The sequence below is a fragment of the Thamnophis sirtalis genome, unplaced genomic scaffold (assembly GCF_051295495.1).
Source record: "Thamnophis sirtalis isolate CommonGarterSnake01/CBP01778 unplaced genomic scaffold, rThaSir2_p1.2 scaffold_2, whole genome shotgun sequence".
Classification (NCBI taxonomy): domain Eukaryota; kingdom Metazoa; phylum Chordata; class Lepidosauria; order Squamata; family Natricidae; genus Thamnophis; species Thamnophis sirtalis.
The window spans coordinates 115,492,729-115,509,744 of NW_028261382.1; the positions used below are offsets into that span (position 1 = coordinate 115,492,729).

Consider the following 17,016-nt stretch of genomic DNA (forward strand, 5'->3'; position numbering starts at 1 on the left):
AACAAGAACCAGTTTGGGGGCGTGGCCAGCCAAGTTACTCCCTACTCGGACAAAGTGGTCTGAACTGGTCTGAACTGGCAGGAACCCACCCCTGCTTCAGACTTACCCAACATCCTTCACTAGGCTGCCAGGCCCTAGCCAGAGGTACAGAAGCCACCAAGTCTGAGATTCAAAAACAACTCAAGGAGTGGGCAGGCTTTCAGGACCCCTTTTCTCCCCCCAAATCCTTGCTTTGTTCATGAGGAGGGGCTTCCCATGTATTCAGGCCCAACTCCTTTGTTTATTAGCTGTTGGCAAGACTCGGGGAGGAGCTTCCCATAGGCTCAACTTTTGTTTCCTTAAGGAATGTTGTGGCTTGCCAGCAGATTCAGACAGTGAGGAGGTTGGGGAGGAACATGGGCCAGTCCTGGAGTCTGAGAAGGCTCTGATGAGGGCTCTGCATCAGAGGCAGAGATGGGGCCAGTCTGACAGTTATCAGCTACCTTCGGAATCAGACATCAGCAAGGCAGACGAACAGCTCGAGCCTGTTCCCAGTGTGCGCATGCACAGAATTGCCAGACGAAGGGAACAGCTAAGGAACAAGGGTCGACTTGGGAGTAAAGCCACAGGTGGACAGTGAATGGCCCCTCCCATAGTGAATAAAAGAGGAGCAAAAGGGGAGGGGAGTTTGCAGGAGACAATTAGTTCATTCCTGCATTCTTGCCAAGTATTGCAGTGTCTGAAAGATATCAGTCTGGCCACTCTCCAAGCTTGATAAAGGTTGGTAATTATGAACTATCTTGAAAGGCTGCGGGGTGGAACTTTGCTGGAAAGGAATAAATAAAAGGGGTTTATCGAGACGAGGACTTGGTTACATGCTGCTGGGGAAGCCTAGGTCAGAACAAGGACTTGGTTCCTTTCCCTGAGGAAGTTTTCTGGGCTTTTGTCCACCCTGCCTACCCCTTTAGGTATGGTGCCTTTGGCCTAGTCTCATACCACCTTTGCCCATTTACTTTTGTGGGGTTTGCCCTGGATGATGTACTGGAGTGTCTACACAAAGTTATTGGTCTCCTTTTGATGCTATTGTAATTGATATTGCTAATAGACTGCAGAAGTGCTCACAAGTTTAAAGATCACGAAACAAAAACTGGAGTTCCCTGTTCTAGAAGACTCCTAATCTATTGGTAGCATGAAAAATGCAGAAGTTCAACGGTATTATTTATTGAAAAGTACAGGCGAGGTCACAATAGCAGAAACAAGGGCAAAAAGAGGAAGTTTCCTGGAAGAAATAGATCATAAAACTGCCTTGAATCTTTGCACCTGTGTCCAGGATGTATGTTCAGACTTTGTGTCTCAAATTATTTCCTTCTGGCACAAGAGTTCTGTTGTGTGATTTTCCTTTCCCGAGAAAATTCCAAGGGGTTTTGGAATTTTCATCGGGAGGATTTTCATCAGGGGATGACTTCCTCTGAATACAGGAGCCCTAGAGACGTAACAAGAGTTTTTACAATAAATAAAGGAAAATTTTCGTCACTCAGGGTTGAAATGAGGTATCCTTGGTTGTTTTGTTGCACACATTTCATTACCCGAATTGAGTAACATCACCAGTTCTTTGAAGTTTTTACAATGCTTGCTTTTTTATATAAGTAAACAAACTGATTATATGTAGGAGAGCATAGTGTCCTTAACAAAGGAAAAGATCCTTTACCTAATACTAGAAACCAGAAGAGAGATCCTAGGTTTCCAATGGGCTACACAGTTCATCATTGCTAAAAAAAATAGGCTGTAAATTAATCTGTAATGCATAACGTAAGTTCACCAATACTCTTATAGGACAGTGGTGGGATTCAATTTTTTTTACTATTGGTTCTGTGGGAGTGGCTTAATGGGCATGACATGGCTTGGTGGGCGTGGCATGGTGGGCGTAGCAGGGGAAGGATCAGTGGTGGGTTTCAAAATTTTTTAGAACCTCTTCTGTAGGTGTGGACTGCTTTGTGGGAGTAGCTTGCCAGCCATGTGATTGGGTGGGAGTGGCTTGCCAGCCATGTGACTAGGTGGGCGTGGCCAACTTGTAAAATGTGGTGAAACTTACTTAACAACGCTCTTGCTTAGCAACCAAAATGTTGGCTCAGAAACTCTGGCATTTGAAGCACGCAAGTCTTAAAGTTGTCAAGTTACAAGACCCTTGCACCCCTAAACCTTTAGAAAAAAAAACCCCAGGGGTGTTCAAACTCGACAGCTTTAAGACTTGTGGACTTCAACTCCCAGAATTCCTCCTCTCGTTTTTCATCTTGATGATGTGCGGACGGGCGGGGGGAGGGAGCTGGAACTGGTTCTAAACGGCACTGTAGATTTGTGGAACTTCGTCTATAGAAGAGGTTAGAACTGGCAGGAACCCACCCCTGGGAAGAATACTGTAAAATCTCCATTCCCACACCACTCCAGGGAAAGGTTACTGCAAAATCCCCATTCCCTTCCCAATCAGCTGGGACTCGGGAGGCAGAGAATAGATGGGGCCAGGCCCAGTCAGAGGGGGTATTTACTTGTTCTCTGAACTACTCAAAATTTCCGCTACTACCAGTTCTCTAGAACTGGTCAGAACCTGCTGAAAACTGCCTCTGTCTTAAGGGTAAGGGGCATTCAGGTTTAATTATTGAGTTTCCTCATCACTCATGTGTAGCCTAGAGTATCCAGAACATTGTGGATACAACCCAAGAACTTGGCCATCATGGCAGTCCTGGTGTCCAAGTTCTGCCCAATCAATTTATTAGATTTTACCACCTTTAATTCAATTTCACCTTCGGCATTCAGACAGTCTCCATATTTCTTCATAATAATCCCCATAAAGTTGTTTTCTGCCAATATGGAGCACCTGACCCAACATCACTGAACAAACTTTGTGGCTGAATAGTACTCTGAATCCTTCTCTTCACCCTCATTGTTCACACTAGTAATGATACAAGTAGTCCTCAACTCACAACCATTTATTTATTTAGTGACCAGTTTAAAGTTATTAACAGGACTGAAAAAAAGTGACTTATGACTGTTTTTTTCCACACTTATGACTGTGCAGCCTCCTCTCAAAATTTGGATGCTTGGCAACTGGCTCATGTTTATAACAGTATCCTGGAATCACGTGATCACTTTTTCTGACCTTCTAATAAGCAACGTCAATGGGGAAGTCAGATTTACTTAACAACCATGTTACTAACGATTACAGTGATTCACTTAACAACTATGGCAAGAAAGGTCATAAAATGGGGCAAAACTCACTTAACATTGTAGGAACTTAGCTCCCACTCCTTTCCTAGGAAAATGAGATATTTTAGGAATTATTAAAAGGACAGAATATTTCCCCCTAAAAGGCAGAAACTCAGCCCTTCCTCCTTTTGTCAATGGTCCATTAAGGCAGTCTATTCTACATAACAAAGATCTACATCCTTCAGGCAAAGTCATAATAGGAATCCCAAAGCCCTTTCATTACATCATCACCCAGCAACAGCTCAACCAAGCTTGGGACTCAAAGACAACCTATAAAGTTACCCCCATGGGAATCTGACAACCAATCAGAAAACAAGCTGAAATTCAAAAGCCCAGAGAGGGCATAAAACCCAGGGACTTTCAGCATCTCTGCCCTTTTTCTTCAAGATCTTCAATAGCAATAGCAATAGCAGTTAGACTTATATACCGCTTCATAGGGATTTCAGCCCTCTCTAAGCGGTTTACAGAATCAGCATATCGCCCCCACAGTCTGGGTCCTCATTTCACCCACCTCGGAAGGAGGGAAGGCTGAGTCAATCTTGAGCCGGTGAGATTTGAACCGCTGAACTGCAGATAGCAGTCAGCTGAAGTGGCCTGCAGTACTACACTCTAACCACTGTGCCACCTCGGCTCTTCAAGGCATGTGATCTCCTTTTTCTCCACGACCTCAAACCATGTGGTCCTGTCCACCATTAAAAACCATCTTTCCAAACAGCCACCATTGTATCCAATGTCCTTTTCCCCAGTTGGAACTGAACCCAGATGGGCATTTCTTCCAACAACATCTATCTTGCTTAGTAATGGGAACTCTGGGCTCAATTGTAGTTGTAAGTCAAGGAGTACCTGTATTGCATTGTCTGTTACTAAAGGAGCAAAGATTCAGTCCAGAAAAACATTATTATTATTTTTACACGCATGGATCAGATGCAGAACAACTAGGGGTGACAAAGAGCAATTTCCAAGAGCTTCCGTGAAGGAATCTTCCCAGGAGGCATCTAAACAGTTCTCACCGGGGGGGGGGGGGGGGAGGACAAAACCAAAAGCCATTTCATTTTATGGAGCTTAAAAAATTGATTTCTTGCACTTCTTTAATTTATTGTGTTTGACGCTATTTCACAACTTAGTGTTCAGTATCTTTGTTCAGTGTTATTTTGCCATTCTCTTCTCACACATTAATAGAAATAAAACATTTATACAAACGGGGGAGGGTGGAGAGCTGAAATGAAGAGTACTTTCATCATGTGTTAATTGCTCTGACCCAGGAACAGACAGCAGAGAACCTACGAACCTTCTTGTCCTTGGGATTTTTTCTTAAGCTAGTTTTAAAACTCTTTTAATGAAAAGAGGCAATATTGTTGGCCAATGAGTCAACATGATGGGAGAATTTCAGCCTGCCTCCTTGGGGCGGGGGTGGGGGGGACTGGTATTTTTCCACTTTTAAGAAAGTCCCAACCAGAAATTTAGCATGCATCATTAAACATCTGTCCCATTGGGTACAGTCGGATAAAAACAGCCACATTTAAACCCTTTGTAAAATGCACACTCAGAAATGACTTTCCTTTTTTTTAAAACGTTTTTTTATTTTTCCCTTTCAAATTCATTCATAGATATACATTCTTATAATTGCTATTTAACATTTATCTATTGGTCATTAGTCTCTATACTCATTTTTACATACACACACACATATATAATGTAGTTTGGAGTTGAAGTCCACAAGTCTTAAAGCTGTCAAGTTTGAACATCCTTGGGGGTTTTTTTCTAAAGGGTGAGGGGTGCAAGGGTCTTGTAACTTGACAGCTTTAAGACTTGCGGGCTTCAAATGCCAGAGTTTCTGAGCCAACATTTTGGTTGCTAAGCAAAAGCGTTGTTAAATGAGGTTCACCACATTTTACAAGTTGGCCATGCCCACCCAGTCACATGACTGCCAAGCCACTCCCACTCGGTTACATGGCCGGCAAGCCACTCCCACAAAGCAGGTCACACCTACAGAAGAGGTTCTAAAAAAAATTGAAACCCACACTGCTCCTTATCTCCCCTCCTTTCCGTTGTTGCCCTTACTTATTTTCTCTGATGGGTTCTTGGGGTGGCATTTCAGCCATCCCAACTTTATATTTTCATACAAATAAAATGTTTACATTTTATTTCTAATATTAGTTCCACTTATGTTCATTTTTCCACTTGTATGTTTACATTTTAATATTTTCGTATTTCCCCTCCCCCTAATTTACTAATGTGTTGTCTGAGATATTTAGAGAAATGACTCTTTCCTTTCTAGGATGTGTAAGGTGAGAATTGAATCATTTATTTTCCAGGTGTTTGTCCACTGGGAATATACGTGGACATCTATTTTGTTGGAAGATATTGTATAGATGATCGCTTTCCCTTTTCTGATATTCAGTGCATTTATCTAAATAGTGTTGTTCCATAGCTTCTCTTGTGGAAAGTTGGCTTGGGTTTCTAAATCACCATCACAGCGGCTACTGATGAGGATATCCAGGAAGGGTAGCATGGTGTTGTTTTCTTCTTCCCTTGTGAATTTTATCCCTTTGAAGCATAAAACCATGATACAAAAAAGATGCTGAGACCCTAGAAAGAGTGCGGAGAAGAGTAGCAAACATCGTAAGGGGTCTGGGGGCTGAATTGTATGATGAATGGCTAAGGGAACGAGGTATGTCTAGCCAAACAAAGAGGTGGTTTAGGGGAGGCTTGATAGTTGTTTTCCAATATTTGAAGGGCAGTCACAAGGAGGAAGTATGGATTTAATTTCCCTAGTGCTCAAAGAGTAGGCCAGGAACCAATGGATAGAAGCTCTGGAGAAGAAAATCCAAACTAGAAATGACAAGAATTCTCCAACGGAGAACTATTAAACAACCTTCAAAACACACACACATACATACACAGACACACACAGGGACCCTAGAAAAAGTGCAGAGAAGAAGAACAATGATAAGGAGTCTGGAGGCTAAATCATATGATCAGTGGCTGCAGCAACTAGATATGTCTAGTTTAACGAAGAGAAGGCTTAGGGAAGGTCTCATAGCAGTCTTCCAATACTTGACGGGCTGCCACAAGGAAGAGGGCATCAATTTATTCTTCAAAGCCACCTGGCCAACCATAACCAAGGCTATGGTTTTCCCAGTTGCAATGTATGGCTGTGAAAGTTGGACCATAAGGAAGGCTGAGCGCCAAGGAATTGAGGCCTTTGAACTATGATGCTGGAGAAGATTCCCATGAGTCCCTTGGACTGCAAGATGGTCAAACCGGTCAGTCCTAGAGGAGATCAACCCTGACTGCTCTTTAGAAGGCCAGATCCTGAAGATGAATCTCAAATACTTTGGCCACCTAATGAGAAGGAAGGATTCCCTGGAGAAGAGCCTAATGCTGGGAAAGATTGAGGGCAAAAGAAGAAGGGGATGACAGAGAATGAGGTGGCTGAATGGAGTCACTGAAGCAGTAGGCATGAGCTTAAATGGACTCCAGAAGATGGTAGAGGACAGGAAGGCTTGGAGGAATGTTGTCTATGGGATCCTGATGGGTCAGATACGTCTTCACAACTAACAACAACAAGCCACCTAAGGGCAGGGCAAGAAGCAATGGATGGACGTTCATAAGAGGGAAATCCAACCTGGAAGTATGAAGTTCCTAACAATGAGAACAATTAATCAAGGAGACAGCTTGCCTCCTGGAGTTACAGTTATTCTATTGCTGGAGGTTTTCAAGAAAAGATTGGACAGCCATTTGTCCTGGATGGTACTATAAGGACTTCTGCCTTGGGCATGGGGTTAGATTAGAAGATCTCCAAGGTCCCTTTCAGCCCTATGATTCTAAGAAACATGGCTTGATATGAGACAGATACCTAAAAGAGCCCAACAAATGTGGTAAGAGCCCCCCCCCCCAAAAAAGACCTAGAAAGTGCAAACTTACTTTGGGATTTATTGGTCCATTTGCAGCCACAGCAAAGCTATTTAGAATAGAATAGAATAGAATAGAAGAGTTGGAAAGGACCTTGGAGGTCTTCTAGTCCAACTCCCTGCTTAGGTAGGAAATCCTACACCACTTAAAACAAATGGCTATCCAATATCTTCTTAAAAACTTCCAATGTTGGAGCATTCACAACTTCTGGAGGCAACTTGTTCCACTGATTAATTGTTCTAACTGTCAGAAAATTTCTCCTTAGCTCTAAGTTGCTTCTCTCCTTGATTAGTTTCCACCCATTGCTTCTTGTCCTGCCCTCAGGTGCTTTGGAGAATAGCTTGACTCCCTCTTCTTTGTGGCATCCCCTGAGATATTGGAACACTGCTATCATGTCTCACCTAGTCCTTCTTTTCATTAAACTAGACATACCCAGTTCCTGCAACCGTTCTTCATAAGTTTTAGCCTCCAGTCCCCTAATCATCTTTGTTGCTCTTCTCTGCACTCTTTCTAAAGTCTCAATATCTTTTCTACATTGTGGTGCCCAAAACTGGATGCAGTATTCCAAGTGTGGCCTTACCAAAGCATTATAAAGTGGTATTAACACCTCACATGTTCTTGATTCTATCCCTCTGTTTATGCAGCCTGGAACTGTTTTGGCTTTTTTGGCAGTTGCTGCACACTGCTGGCTCATATTTAAATGGTTGGACTCCTAGATCCCTCTCACAGTTACTACTATTGAGCAAGGTACCACCTATCCTGTACCTGTGCATTTGGTTTTTCTTGCCTAAATGGAGAGCCTTCCTTTTTTCACCATTGCATTTCATTTTGATAGATAGTGCCCATTGTTCAAGTCTGCCAAGATCCTTCTGTATCTTAAGCCTATCTTCTGGTTCTGATCCCAGCCGCTGCTGTGGTTTTGTTTTTTCGCCAGCCCGTCGGGCAACAACCCAGTTTTACCTGTTTCCTCTTCTAATTTGACAAGGAAACGCTCAATCAAACCCGTCCCCACTCCAGGTCTCCGCTAAACCTTGCAGCACGGCATGGTGGGAATTGTAGTCTCCCTTTCCCCGTTGGTTTGGAGCCCCTGAGGCAAGGCAAGAAGGCAGGGATTCCTCCTCCGCGGGAGACGGCCTCCGGTGGCGAGGACCGGGGCTCTGCGGGCGTGAGGGAGCCCCGTCGCCACCAAGGGTCCCCGGGGCGCCGCTTGAGCTGGGAGGGCAGAGACTCCATTTCCCAGGCTGCAGAGGGAAAGCGAGCTAAAGCCTTCCTCGCTGCAGGTTGAACTTCTCGGTTGCAGATGAGCGAGAGAGAGAAAACCGTGAAGGGAGAAGAAAGAGAAGGAAGGGAAGAAGGGGGTGGGGGAAGAAGGGAGGAAGGAGGAAGGAGGAGGAGGAGGAGGAGAAGCATCTCTGGGCAGGCGAATTATGCATGCACTAAGCGAGCTCTGAGAGAATGGCTGTGGAAGGTAAGGGCTGCGGTTCTCCTGCCTTTTCCTTTTGCAAAGCCAGAGGCGCCCCCGGGCGCCCTCCCCGCCTTCCTCGTCCTTTGCTCTCACCTGAGGGGAGCAATTGCAACCGAGTCGGGGGGGGGGGTGTCAGCAAGCAGATCAAAGGCTTCGGCGCCTTGGCCAAATGAGGGGTAGGAGTGGGGGTGGGTGGGGGATGCTGGCCACAAACAGAGGCTTGGAGAGGGCGCGGAGAGGTGAGCCGGTGAGGAACCTGCTGAGCCAGGGACAGCCTCCACGGCTTCCCTCTTTGCTAGGCTGGCTCCTGCATAGCTCCACTGCAGCGCTGGCTGGCTCGCCCCTCCGCCCCCTCCCCCGACCTCGCTTTAAAAGGAGCTTGCGGTTTCATTCAACGGAGACCCATCCAAATCCTGCACACATAACCCCCACCCACCCTCCTCGCCTTCTCTTCCGAGGGTTTTCATGGAATCCCCACCGTGTCCTTTTTATCTGCAGCTGTTAGTCCAATGTTAAGCTATTGAGCTCCTGCCTGCCTGCAAGCACTTTCTGGGCATCAGGTGAAGTCGGCAGGCATGGAAGGCTACTACGTGGCTACTAACAATGGTCGGGGCTGCCCATGAGGCTTCAAAGGAGGCTTGAGCACCAGCGTTTTTGACAGCTCAGGTGTGGTGGCCTGCTCCAGCTCCTGGCAGGAAGTGGCTGCACTCACATATCATTTCCAAATCCTTAAGCCTGTCTAATAAACCCCAGGATGGGGCGCCATAGTGGCTGAGAGGCTAAGACGCTGAGCTTGTCGATCAGAAAGGTTGGCAGTTTGGCAGTTCAGCTCGAATCCCTAGTGCTGTGTAATGCACTGAGCTCCCGTTACTTATCCCAGCTGCCAACCTAGCAGTTTGAAAGCACATAAAACAATGCAAGTAGAAAAAATTATTTATTTATAAGACTTATATACCGCTTCATAGGGCTTTCAGCCCTCTGTAAGCGGTTTACAGATTTTTTTTTAGCAAATTAAGTCAGCAACTTGCCCCCACAGTCTGGGTCCTCATTTCACCCACCTTGGAAGGATGGAAGGCTGAGTCGACCTTGAGCGGGTGAGATTTGAACCGCTGAACTGCAAGATAACAGTCAGCTGAAGTGGCCTGCAGTACTGCACCCTAACCACTGCACCACCTCGGCTCTTTCAAAATAAGAAACAACCTTTGGTAGGAAGGCAACCGTATTCCGTGCACCTTTGGGGTTGAGTCATGCCGGCCACATGACCACGGAGACATCTTTGGACAGCGCTGGCTCTTCACCTTTGAAACAGGGATGAGCACCGCCCCCTAGAGTCGGGAAAGACTAGCACATATGTGCAAGGGCAACCTTTACTTTCACAAGCCCCAGGAGCTGGGTTGCCACCAAACCACACTATTACCCATTAACATGATGGATGAACTCAGCCCTTGATCTTCTCCCAGATGGCTGTAATCAGCCCTGGGCCATATACGGATGTCCCTGTTTATGAAATAGAACAAGGAAGTATAGTACTTTTCTTGGCTGGCTGGCTGACCTGCAAAGAGGGCTTGAAACTTTTAAAAATGGGCTAAAAATCTTATTGGGGGGGGATATTAAGGGCTTTTTCTATCCTTTCCAAATGTTTTTGTGTTGGGAATTATTTTGTTGGTCCATGAGATGTAGTAAGAGTGATTTGAACCTTGCTAATCTTTTGAAGTCCAGTGGATTCTACAATAATACCTTCAGCGATAGAAGGTCCTCAAAGAAGAAAGAGGGAATTAGGACGATGGAGAACCACCCGCACCGTTCCCATTTAAGTCATAATATAAGAAAGCTTGGTGGTTAAAGAACCTGGTGTTTGAGACCTGAGCTCCATGTAATGGGGTGAGCTCCTGTTACGTGCTCCAGCTCCTGTCCGCTTAGCAGTTTGAAAGCATGCAAATTCAAATACCTCAATGCAATCGAGTTTGACACCCCTGGTCTAGAACACGAAATAGAGTTGAATAAAATAAAATTGATCTTTCAGCACTGTAGTTTTTAGACATTTAGGTTTCGAGGATTGGGGTTGCTTGATAGAATTAGTGTAACTTAGGCCTCCCTCCCTAGTAGCATCTCTTCCACAGGAGAGGCTCAATAGCTAAATATATTGCCTGGCTGAACCATAAGAATCTATAAATCAGTGGAAAGCAGTAAATAGCATTAACGTTCCTGTTGCAACTTATATTAATGCTTCTCGTCCCTCAGCATGATCTGCTACTGAAATCCATGTAATTCTCTTTCTAATAATTCTTGCCTCTTTCTCCCATTTTTTAATCTCCTCATTTCTGTACTATTCACCCGCTCTAAAAATTAAATTCCAGGTTTTCTGGTATTGCTGATGTTCTTGGCAGAATCTAGTCCACAGCTGATAGCAGTAGTCTTTTGCCAATCCTTTCTTGTTTTGTTGTACTGTAAAAGAAGAGTTTTGCTTTCTGCCTAAACTGCCAACAAGAAATGGTGTGGAAGTTTTATTATGCTCTTCCCTTTTTTATATGTTTGTTCATCTAATCAGACCACCTTAATTAGTATATTTTTCACTGATAAGCCTGCATTTTAGAAAAAAAAAGGCAGGAAATCCATGCTGTTGGCCTGTATTCTTCATGCAATTAAGTCTTGACATATTCTTCTCCCATTCCCCTTAGAGTAAAATCATCTAAATTGCTACCATAGTAGCAATGGGAGTCAGAAAAGCCACTGTCCCAGCATAGCATTTATTGATGCACTTAAGCATCCCCAGATAAGAAGGACTTTGCCTCCTACAAAACTTTCCTTTTGTAAAATACAGTGTCTGTCTATCATCTATCTATCTATCTATCTATCTATCTATCTATCTATCTATCTATCTATCTATCTATCTATCTATCTATCTCCATCCATCCATCCATCCATCCACCCATCCATCTGTTGTCTGTTTCTGTCTGTCTGTCTATATCTATCTATCTATCTATCTATCTATCTATCTATCTATCTATCTATCTATCTATCTATCTATCTATCTTTCTTTCTTTCTTTTATTATCTCTGTCTTTCTGTCTGTCTGTCCATCCATCCATCCATATATCCATCTATCATCTATCTATCTCCATCCATCCATCCATCCCCATCCATCCATCCATCTGTTGTCTGTCTGTCTGTCTGTCCATCCATCATCCATCCACCCACCCACCCACCCACCCACCCACCCACCCACCCACCTATCTATCTATCTATCTATCTATCTATCTCCATCCATTCATCTGTTGTCTGTCTGTCTGTCCGTCCGTCCGTCCGTCCGTCCATGCATGCATGCATCCATCCATGCATCCATCCATCCATCCATCCATGCATCCATCCATCCATCCATCCATCCATGCATCCATCCATCCATCCATCCATCCATCTATCTTTTATTGTCTCTGTCTGTCCGTCCGTCCATCCATCCATCTATCCATCTATCATCTATCTAGCTATCATCTATCTGGCTATCATAAACCTACCTACCTACCAACCATCCAATCAACCATAAATATTTCACAGTGGAAGCAATACAGAAATATCAAATTGTAGCATGTTTTTTTTATAAAAAAACTCTCACACTTTAAAAATGTTGTTCCATTTTTAAGCTCATCCAAAAGAATCTTTTAAAAAAATTCTCCGCTTCATTTAGTGAACCATCATTCATGCTATCTTACAATCTGCTTTTGAAATTCCCCTCTGTTTGGAAAGCAGCTTACCATGTGGCAGTAGGGCTGCCGCCGAAAAATACAAGCCCCCAATGGCCTGGGACCCATATGTGCAGTGTGTTGGAGCCTTGCCTAGGAAAACAAACAACGGGAAGATTAAACAGCCAGGACAGAAATATGATCAAAGCTGTGGCGTTTTGCAAAAGCCAAGATAAAATTATAAACGTAAATGCATCTGCAGGGTTTTTTCCTCCCCTTTATCAATGGTTCTTGCAATAAGTTTTATATTTCCTCCATCTCCTCTTCAAGATTGTTCTCAGCTTTGAGCTTGGAAGAAGAAAGAGACTCCGTTAGCGCTGGGACGAATCTCAAGAAGAGTCATCAATGTGTGGGACAGAAACATTTTTTTTTAAAAAAAATCAAAGTGATTGCTATCTCCAAAGAGATCTGATATTTATCTTTTCAGCAGAAGATGCTGCATTGGTAAAAATAGCAAGCGTGTGCATGGATTTGTTCTGAATTGAAATGAAGACTGGATGTAATTTGATGTGCAACTTGCTTGCAAATAACATCTTCTCTATTCATGTGTAAAACTAATGAATTTTGCTTCCTGGGATTGTTCAGCTACATTTGGCCTAAAACATGCTAAGGCTGAGAGTGAGTTGGCGATGGAGGGTAGAGTTTCCATGCATAGCTCAACCTGTCTGTACTCTAAGGCAGGGGTGCCAAGCTCGAATTCATTGAGGGCTGCATCATGTGTTTGAAATAGGGAGGCCAGGGTGGGCGTGGCTAGCTCGATGACACTCATGCCGGGTGCACCTGTGGTGGTCAGAGGGCTTCTGTCAGTGAAAATGGACTCCTGAGCTCCGTTTCTGGCAGTGATGGCCTCCTGCAACCCTCTGACAGCGAAAATAGAGCTTGGGAGGGCCGCGTGCAGCCCTTGTGAGCTCCGTTTCTGGCTGCAATGGCCTCCTGCAACCCTCTGACAGTGGAAATGAGCCCGGGAGAAATCGTGTCCCACACGAGCTCCATTTTCGCTCACAGATGCAACGCAGGCTGGTTCTTCACTGTTTCTGAGGTGGCCCCACAGGTCAGATCTAAGCACCCCATGGGCTGAATGCGGCCCATGGGCTTTGAGTTTGACACCTCTACTCAAGATTTCAGGTTTTTCTGCATTCATCTGAATGTGAATAGAAGCTGCCATAATTCCAGTTTGGTCTAGTAATTAAGGCACCAGGCTAGAAAGTGGGAGCATGTGAGTTCTAGTTTCACCTTAGCCATGAAAGCCAAGTGGGTGACTTTGGGCCAGTCGCTCACTTTCAGCCCAACCCACGTCAACCCAAGAAAAGAGGATGAATGAGTACAGGCAGTCCTTGAGTTACGACCTCAATTGAGTCCAACATTTCTGCTGCTCAGTGAAACAAATATTAAGTGAGTTTTGCCCCATTTTACGACTTTCCTTGCCACCGTTGTTCAACGAATCACTGAAGCTGTTAAGTTAGTAACACTGTTGTTAAGTGAATCTGGCTTTCCCCAGTGACTTTGCTTGTCAGAAAGTCGCAGAAGGGGGACCTCAGGACGTTGCAACCGTCATAAATATGAAGAGTTCCCGAGCGTCTGAATTTTGATCACATGACCATGGAGATGCTGCAAAGGTCATAAATGAGAAACAGTAGCAAGTCACTTTTTTTAATCCTGTTGAATGGTCACTAAACGAACTGTTGTAAGTCAAAGACTACCTGTATTGTATATGTTCCTTGCCTGAAGTTATTTGTGAAGTAATAATCCATTCCCTGCTATCGTGTCAAAGCTGCTTGGATGAGAAGCGAAATGCCTTTAAAAGAAAAAAAACACAAGAAAGTCCAGTTGCCTCCTGAAAAAGCACCTTTTTGGGGTAATAAAAGAGGGGAAGAAATAGAGAAAACAATAAATAATTAGTAATCAAGAACACATGTTTTTACCCCATATTTAGTTCAACCCAAATGCCCTAAAAACTTTTGTAGACAGCTTGGAACAAAACAGGATGTTTCCTCTGTGTTCAGCCACTGGAAACAATAGAAACTCAAAACAATGGCCTTTCCCCTTGTTTGCTTGTTTATTATTTATTTGTGTCCAAAGGACCAGTCAGTTCAGATGATAAATCAGTCCTGAAACTGCTGCTATTATCAAGTCAGCTTTTGACAGCCCTGTGAATGTATTTGCACATTAAAAGCTTCGGTGCTTCCTCCTCCTCCAGCCAAAAAGTGTGTTTTTCTGGCATCTTCCCCATTCTTTCTGTCTGAGAAGAAAGATTGGCCCAGAGATTTTCTTTGCTACATCCTGGTGGCTTGAATCAATCCGGTAATAACTTTCTGTATCAAAGAACAACAGGAAATCTTTCAGGTTGAATGAAAAACAGAGGACAAAATCTTTTCCTGGCATTCAGCTATAACGTCAGATAGGGACGGAGCGTTTCTTGCCAAACTTGAAAAGTATCTTAGCAAACTTAAGTTCCTCATTCTGGGTTTGCTGTAGCACTGGGGCGTCAAAATGCGATTTCGTTGAGGGCTGCATCAGGTTTGTGTTTGACCTCGGGAGGCTGGGTGGGCATGGCCAGCTTGACATTACTTGTGTTGGGGGTGCCTGTGGTGGCCCAAGTACCCTGCCAGCGAAAACGGCCTCCCAGGCTCCAGTCCTTCACCATTTCCAGGGTGTCCCAGTTCTAAACTCCACGCAGGCCCCTGGGTTTGACACCCCTGCTGTAGCAAGAGAGGCTGCCAGGGGTGGGTTTGGGCAGGCACTACTGCCAGTTCACTTATGTTCATGCCACGCGTGTGCTTGATGTGCGCTGTGTGTGCATGCACAGTGTAATAAAAATTGTTCTGCGCATGTGCAGAAGCAAAAAACAAGATGGCGGCTCCTACGGCGCTGCCTGGAGAACCAGTTTGGGGGCATGGCAGGCCTGGGTTGCTGTCGGTTCCAACGACCCAGCCTGCCAAACCACTACTGGTTCAGTCGAACCGGTCTGAACCAGTAGGAACCCACCACTGGAGGCTTCATACCGAAGAGGCCAAGGTTTTCTATAGCCACCTTATTTGAATTTAGATATTCAAGCACAGAAGCAGAATGCAGGTCTTTTCTTGTTGGTGGGAAAGCTTGACTAAAGAAAGAACAATGCACCCTGTTAATTTCCTAATCAAACTGTAAGTGGGGGCCTGTTGAAAACTACCAGTAGGAGCCAGGCATTGCAGAAAACAAAGAACAGAAGTCTCTGATGATTAGGGAAATGTAATTATTGGGTATTAATTTCCCCTTTCATTATCAGAAGACAAACAGTGGTAACCGTTCTGAATGCGGAAGGTAAGAACGTAGCAGAAATTCTGGTTCTGGACTCACAACTTCTGTTCTGGAGCAACAACAATAGCACTTAGACTTATATACCGCTTTGCAGTGCTTTACATTCTTCTCTAAGCAGTTTACAGAGTCAGCCTATTGCCCCCAACAATTTTGAGTCTTCTTTTTACCCACCTTGGAAGCATGGAAGGCTGAGTCAACCATTAGCCTGGGGAGATGTGAACTGCCAAATTGCAGTCAGCCGGCAGTCAGCAGAAGTAGTCTGCAGTACTGCACTCTGACCATTGCACCACCACAGCTCAATTGTAGCTACAGTAGGACGTTCTTTGTGCAGCTTCATATTGTTGCCTCCATTCCTAAATTGAGAGGCCCTATTCATTTTCGCTCATGTCCTAGTCACTTCCCGGTGGACTATTGCAATATTTTCTACATGGGGCTGCCCTTGAAGAGTATCCAGAAACTTCAGCTGGTGCACAATGCAGCGATGTGGTGAATAATGTGTGTTTCGGATAGAACTCGTGTTATCTCTGCTCTTAAGATGCATTGATTACTGGATCTGTTTTCGGATCCAATTCAGGCTGCTGTTTTTGATATTTAAATCCCTACATGACAAAGGACCAGGTGATTTAAGGGATCCTCTCTCCCCATTATGTCTGCCCATCCCAGAGAGGGCATTTACAAGTTCTGTCTTTTATGGAGCTACATTTGGTGGCCCTTATGCTGTAGCCCTTTTCAGCTATGGTTCATGGGTTACAGACTATTCTCCCTTCTGAGGTGGGGCTGGCACAATTGCTTTTGATTTTCCAAAGACTCAGCTTATGCTATCAGGCCTAAAGACCCCTGAGGACTGGTGAATTAATGAGGTGACTCCATAATTGTTAGCATCTCCTGGCCTGCTATTTCTTGTTTTGACCCTTGTTTTTATAGTTTTTTTAAATTGGGATTATTTAACTCTTATTAGCATTGTGTGCCATCCAGAGTCACTTGTTTTGTGAGATGGACAGCTATATAAAGTTGTTAAAGCAAGAGTAGGGTAGGGTAGGTGTTGTGGCTCAGCTGGAGCCTTTGGAGCTGCTATCAGATTCTGACACAGAAACCTCCTGTGAGTAGTTTCAGGATGCACACAGAAGAAGGGCTGACCGACTAAGGAACAATTGAGGACTCATGGGAGATGATAACGAGCAGCTGTGGCTCATTAGGATCTCCTCCTGCGGATAAAAGACTGATGGTGCTACGCCCTGGTCGTAGAAGTCAACGTTCCGTTTCTGTTCTAGTCAAGTTCACCGTTTGTTTGCAATCATCGAGAAAAAGCACTTGGATAAGTGATTTGATTTATATAATCTTGTTTTGCAGTAGTTTACTTTTG

At 44.4% G+C, this 17,016-nt stretch overlaps 1 protein-coding gene across 1 annotated transcript in view; it reads left to right on the top strand.

Moving 5' to 3' along the window:
• The first annotated feature begins 8,437 nt into the window (after positions 1-8,437).
• Positions 8,438-17,016, top strand: part of SAMD12 (sterile alpha motif domain containing 12) — a 325,551-nt gene continuing 316,972 nt past the window's right edge. The window contains exon 1 of the mRNA XM_087706751.1: positions 8,438-8,623. Within this exon, the coding sequence (XP_087562877.1) occupies positions 8,611-8,623 (13 nt within the window). The 5' untranslated portion in view covers positions 8,438-8,610. The remainder of the gene's footprint in view (positions 8,624-17,016) is intronic.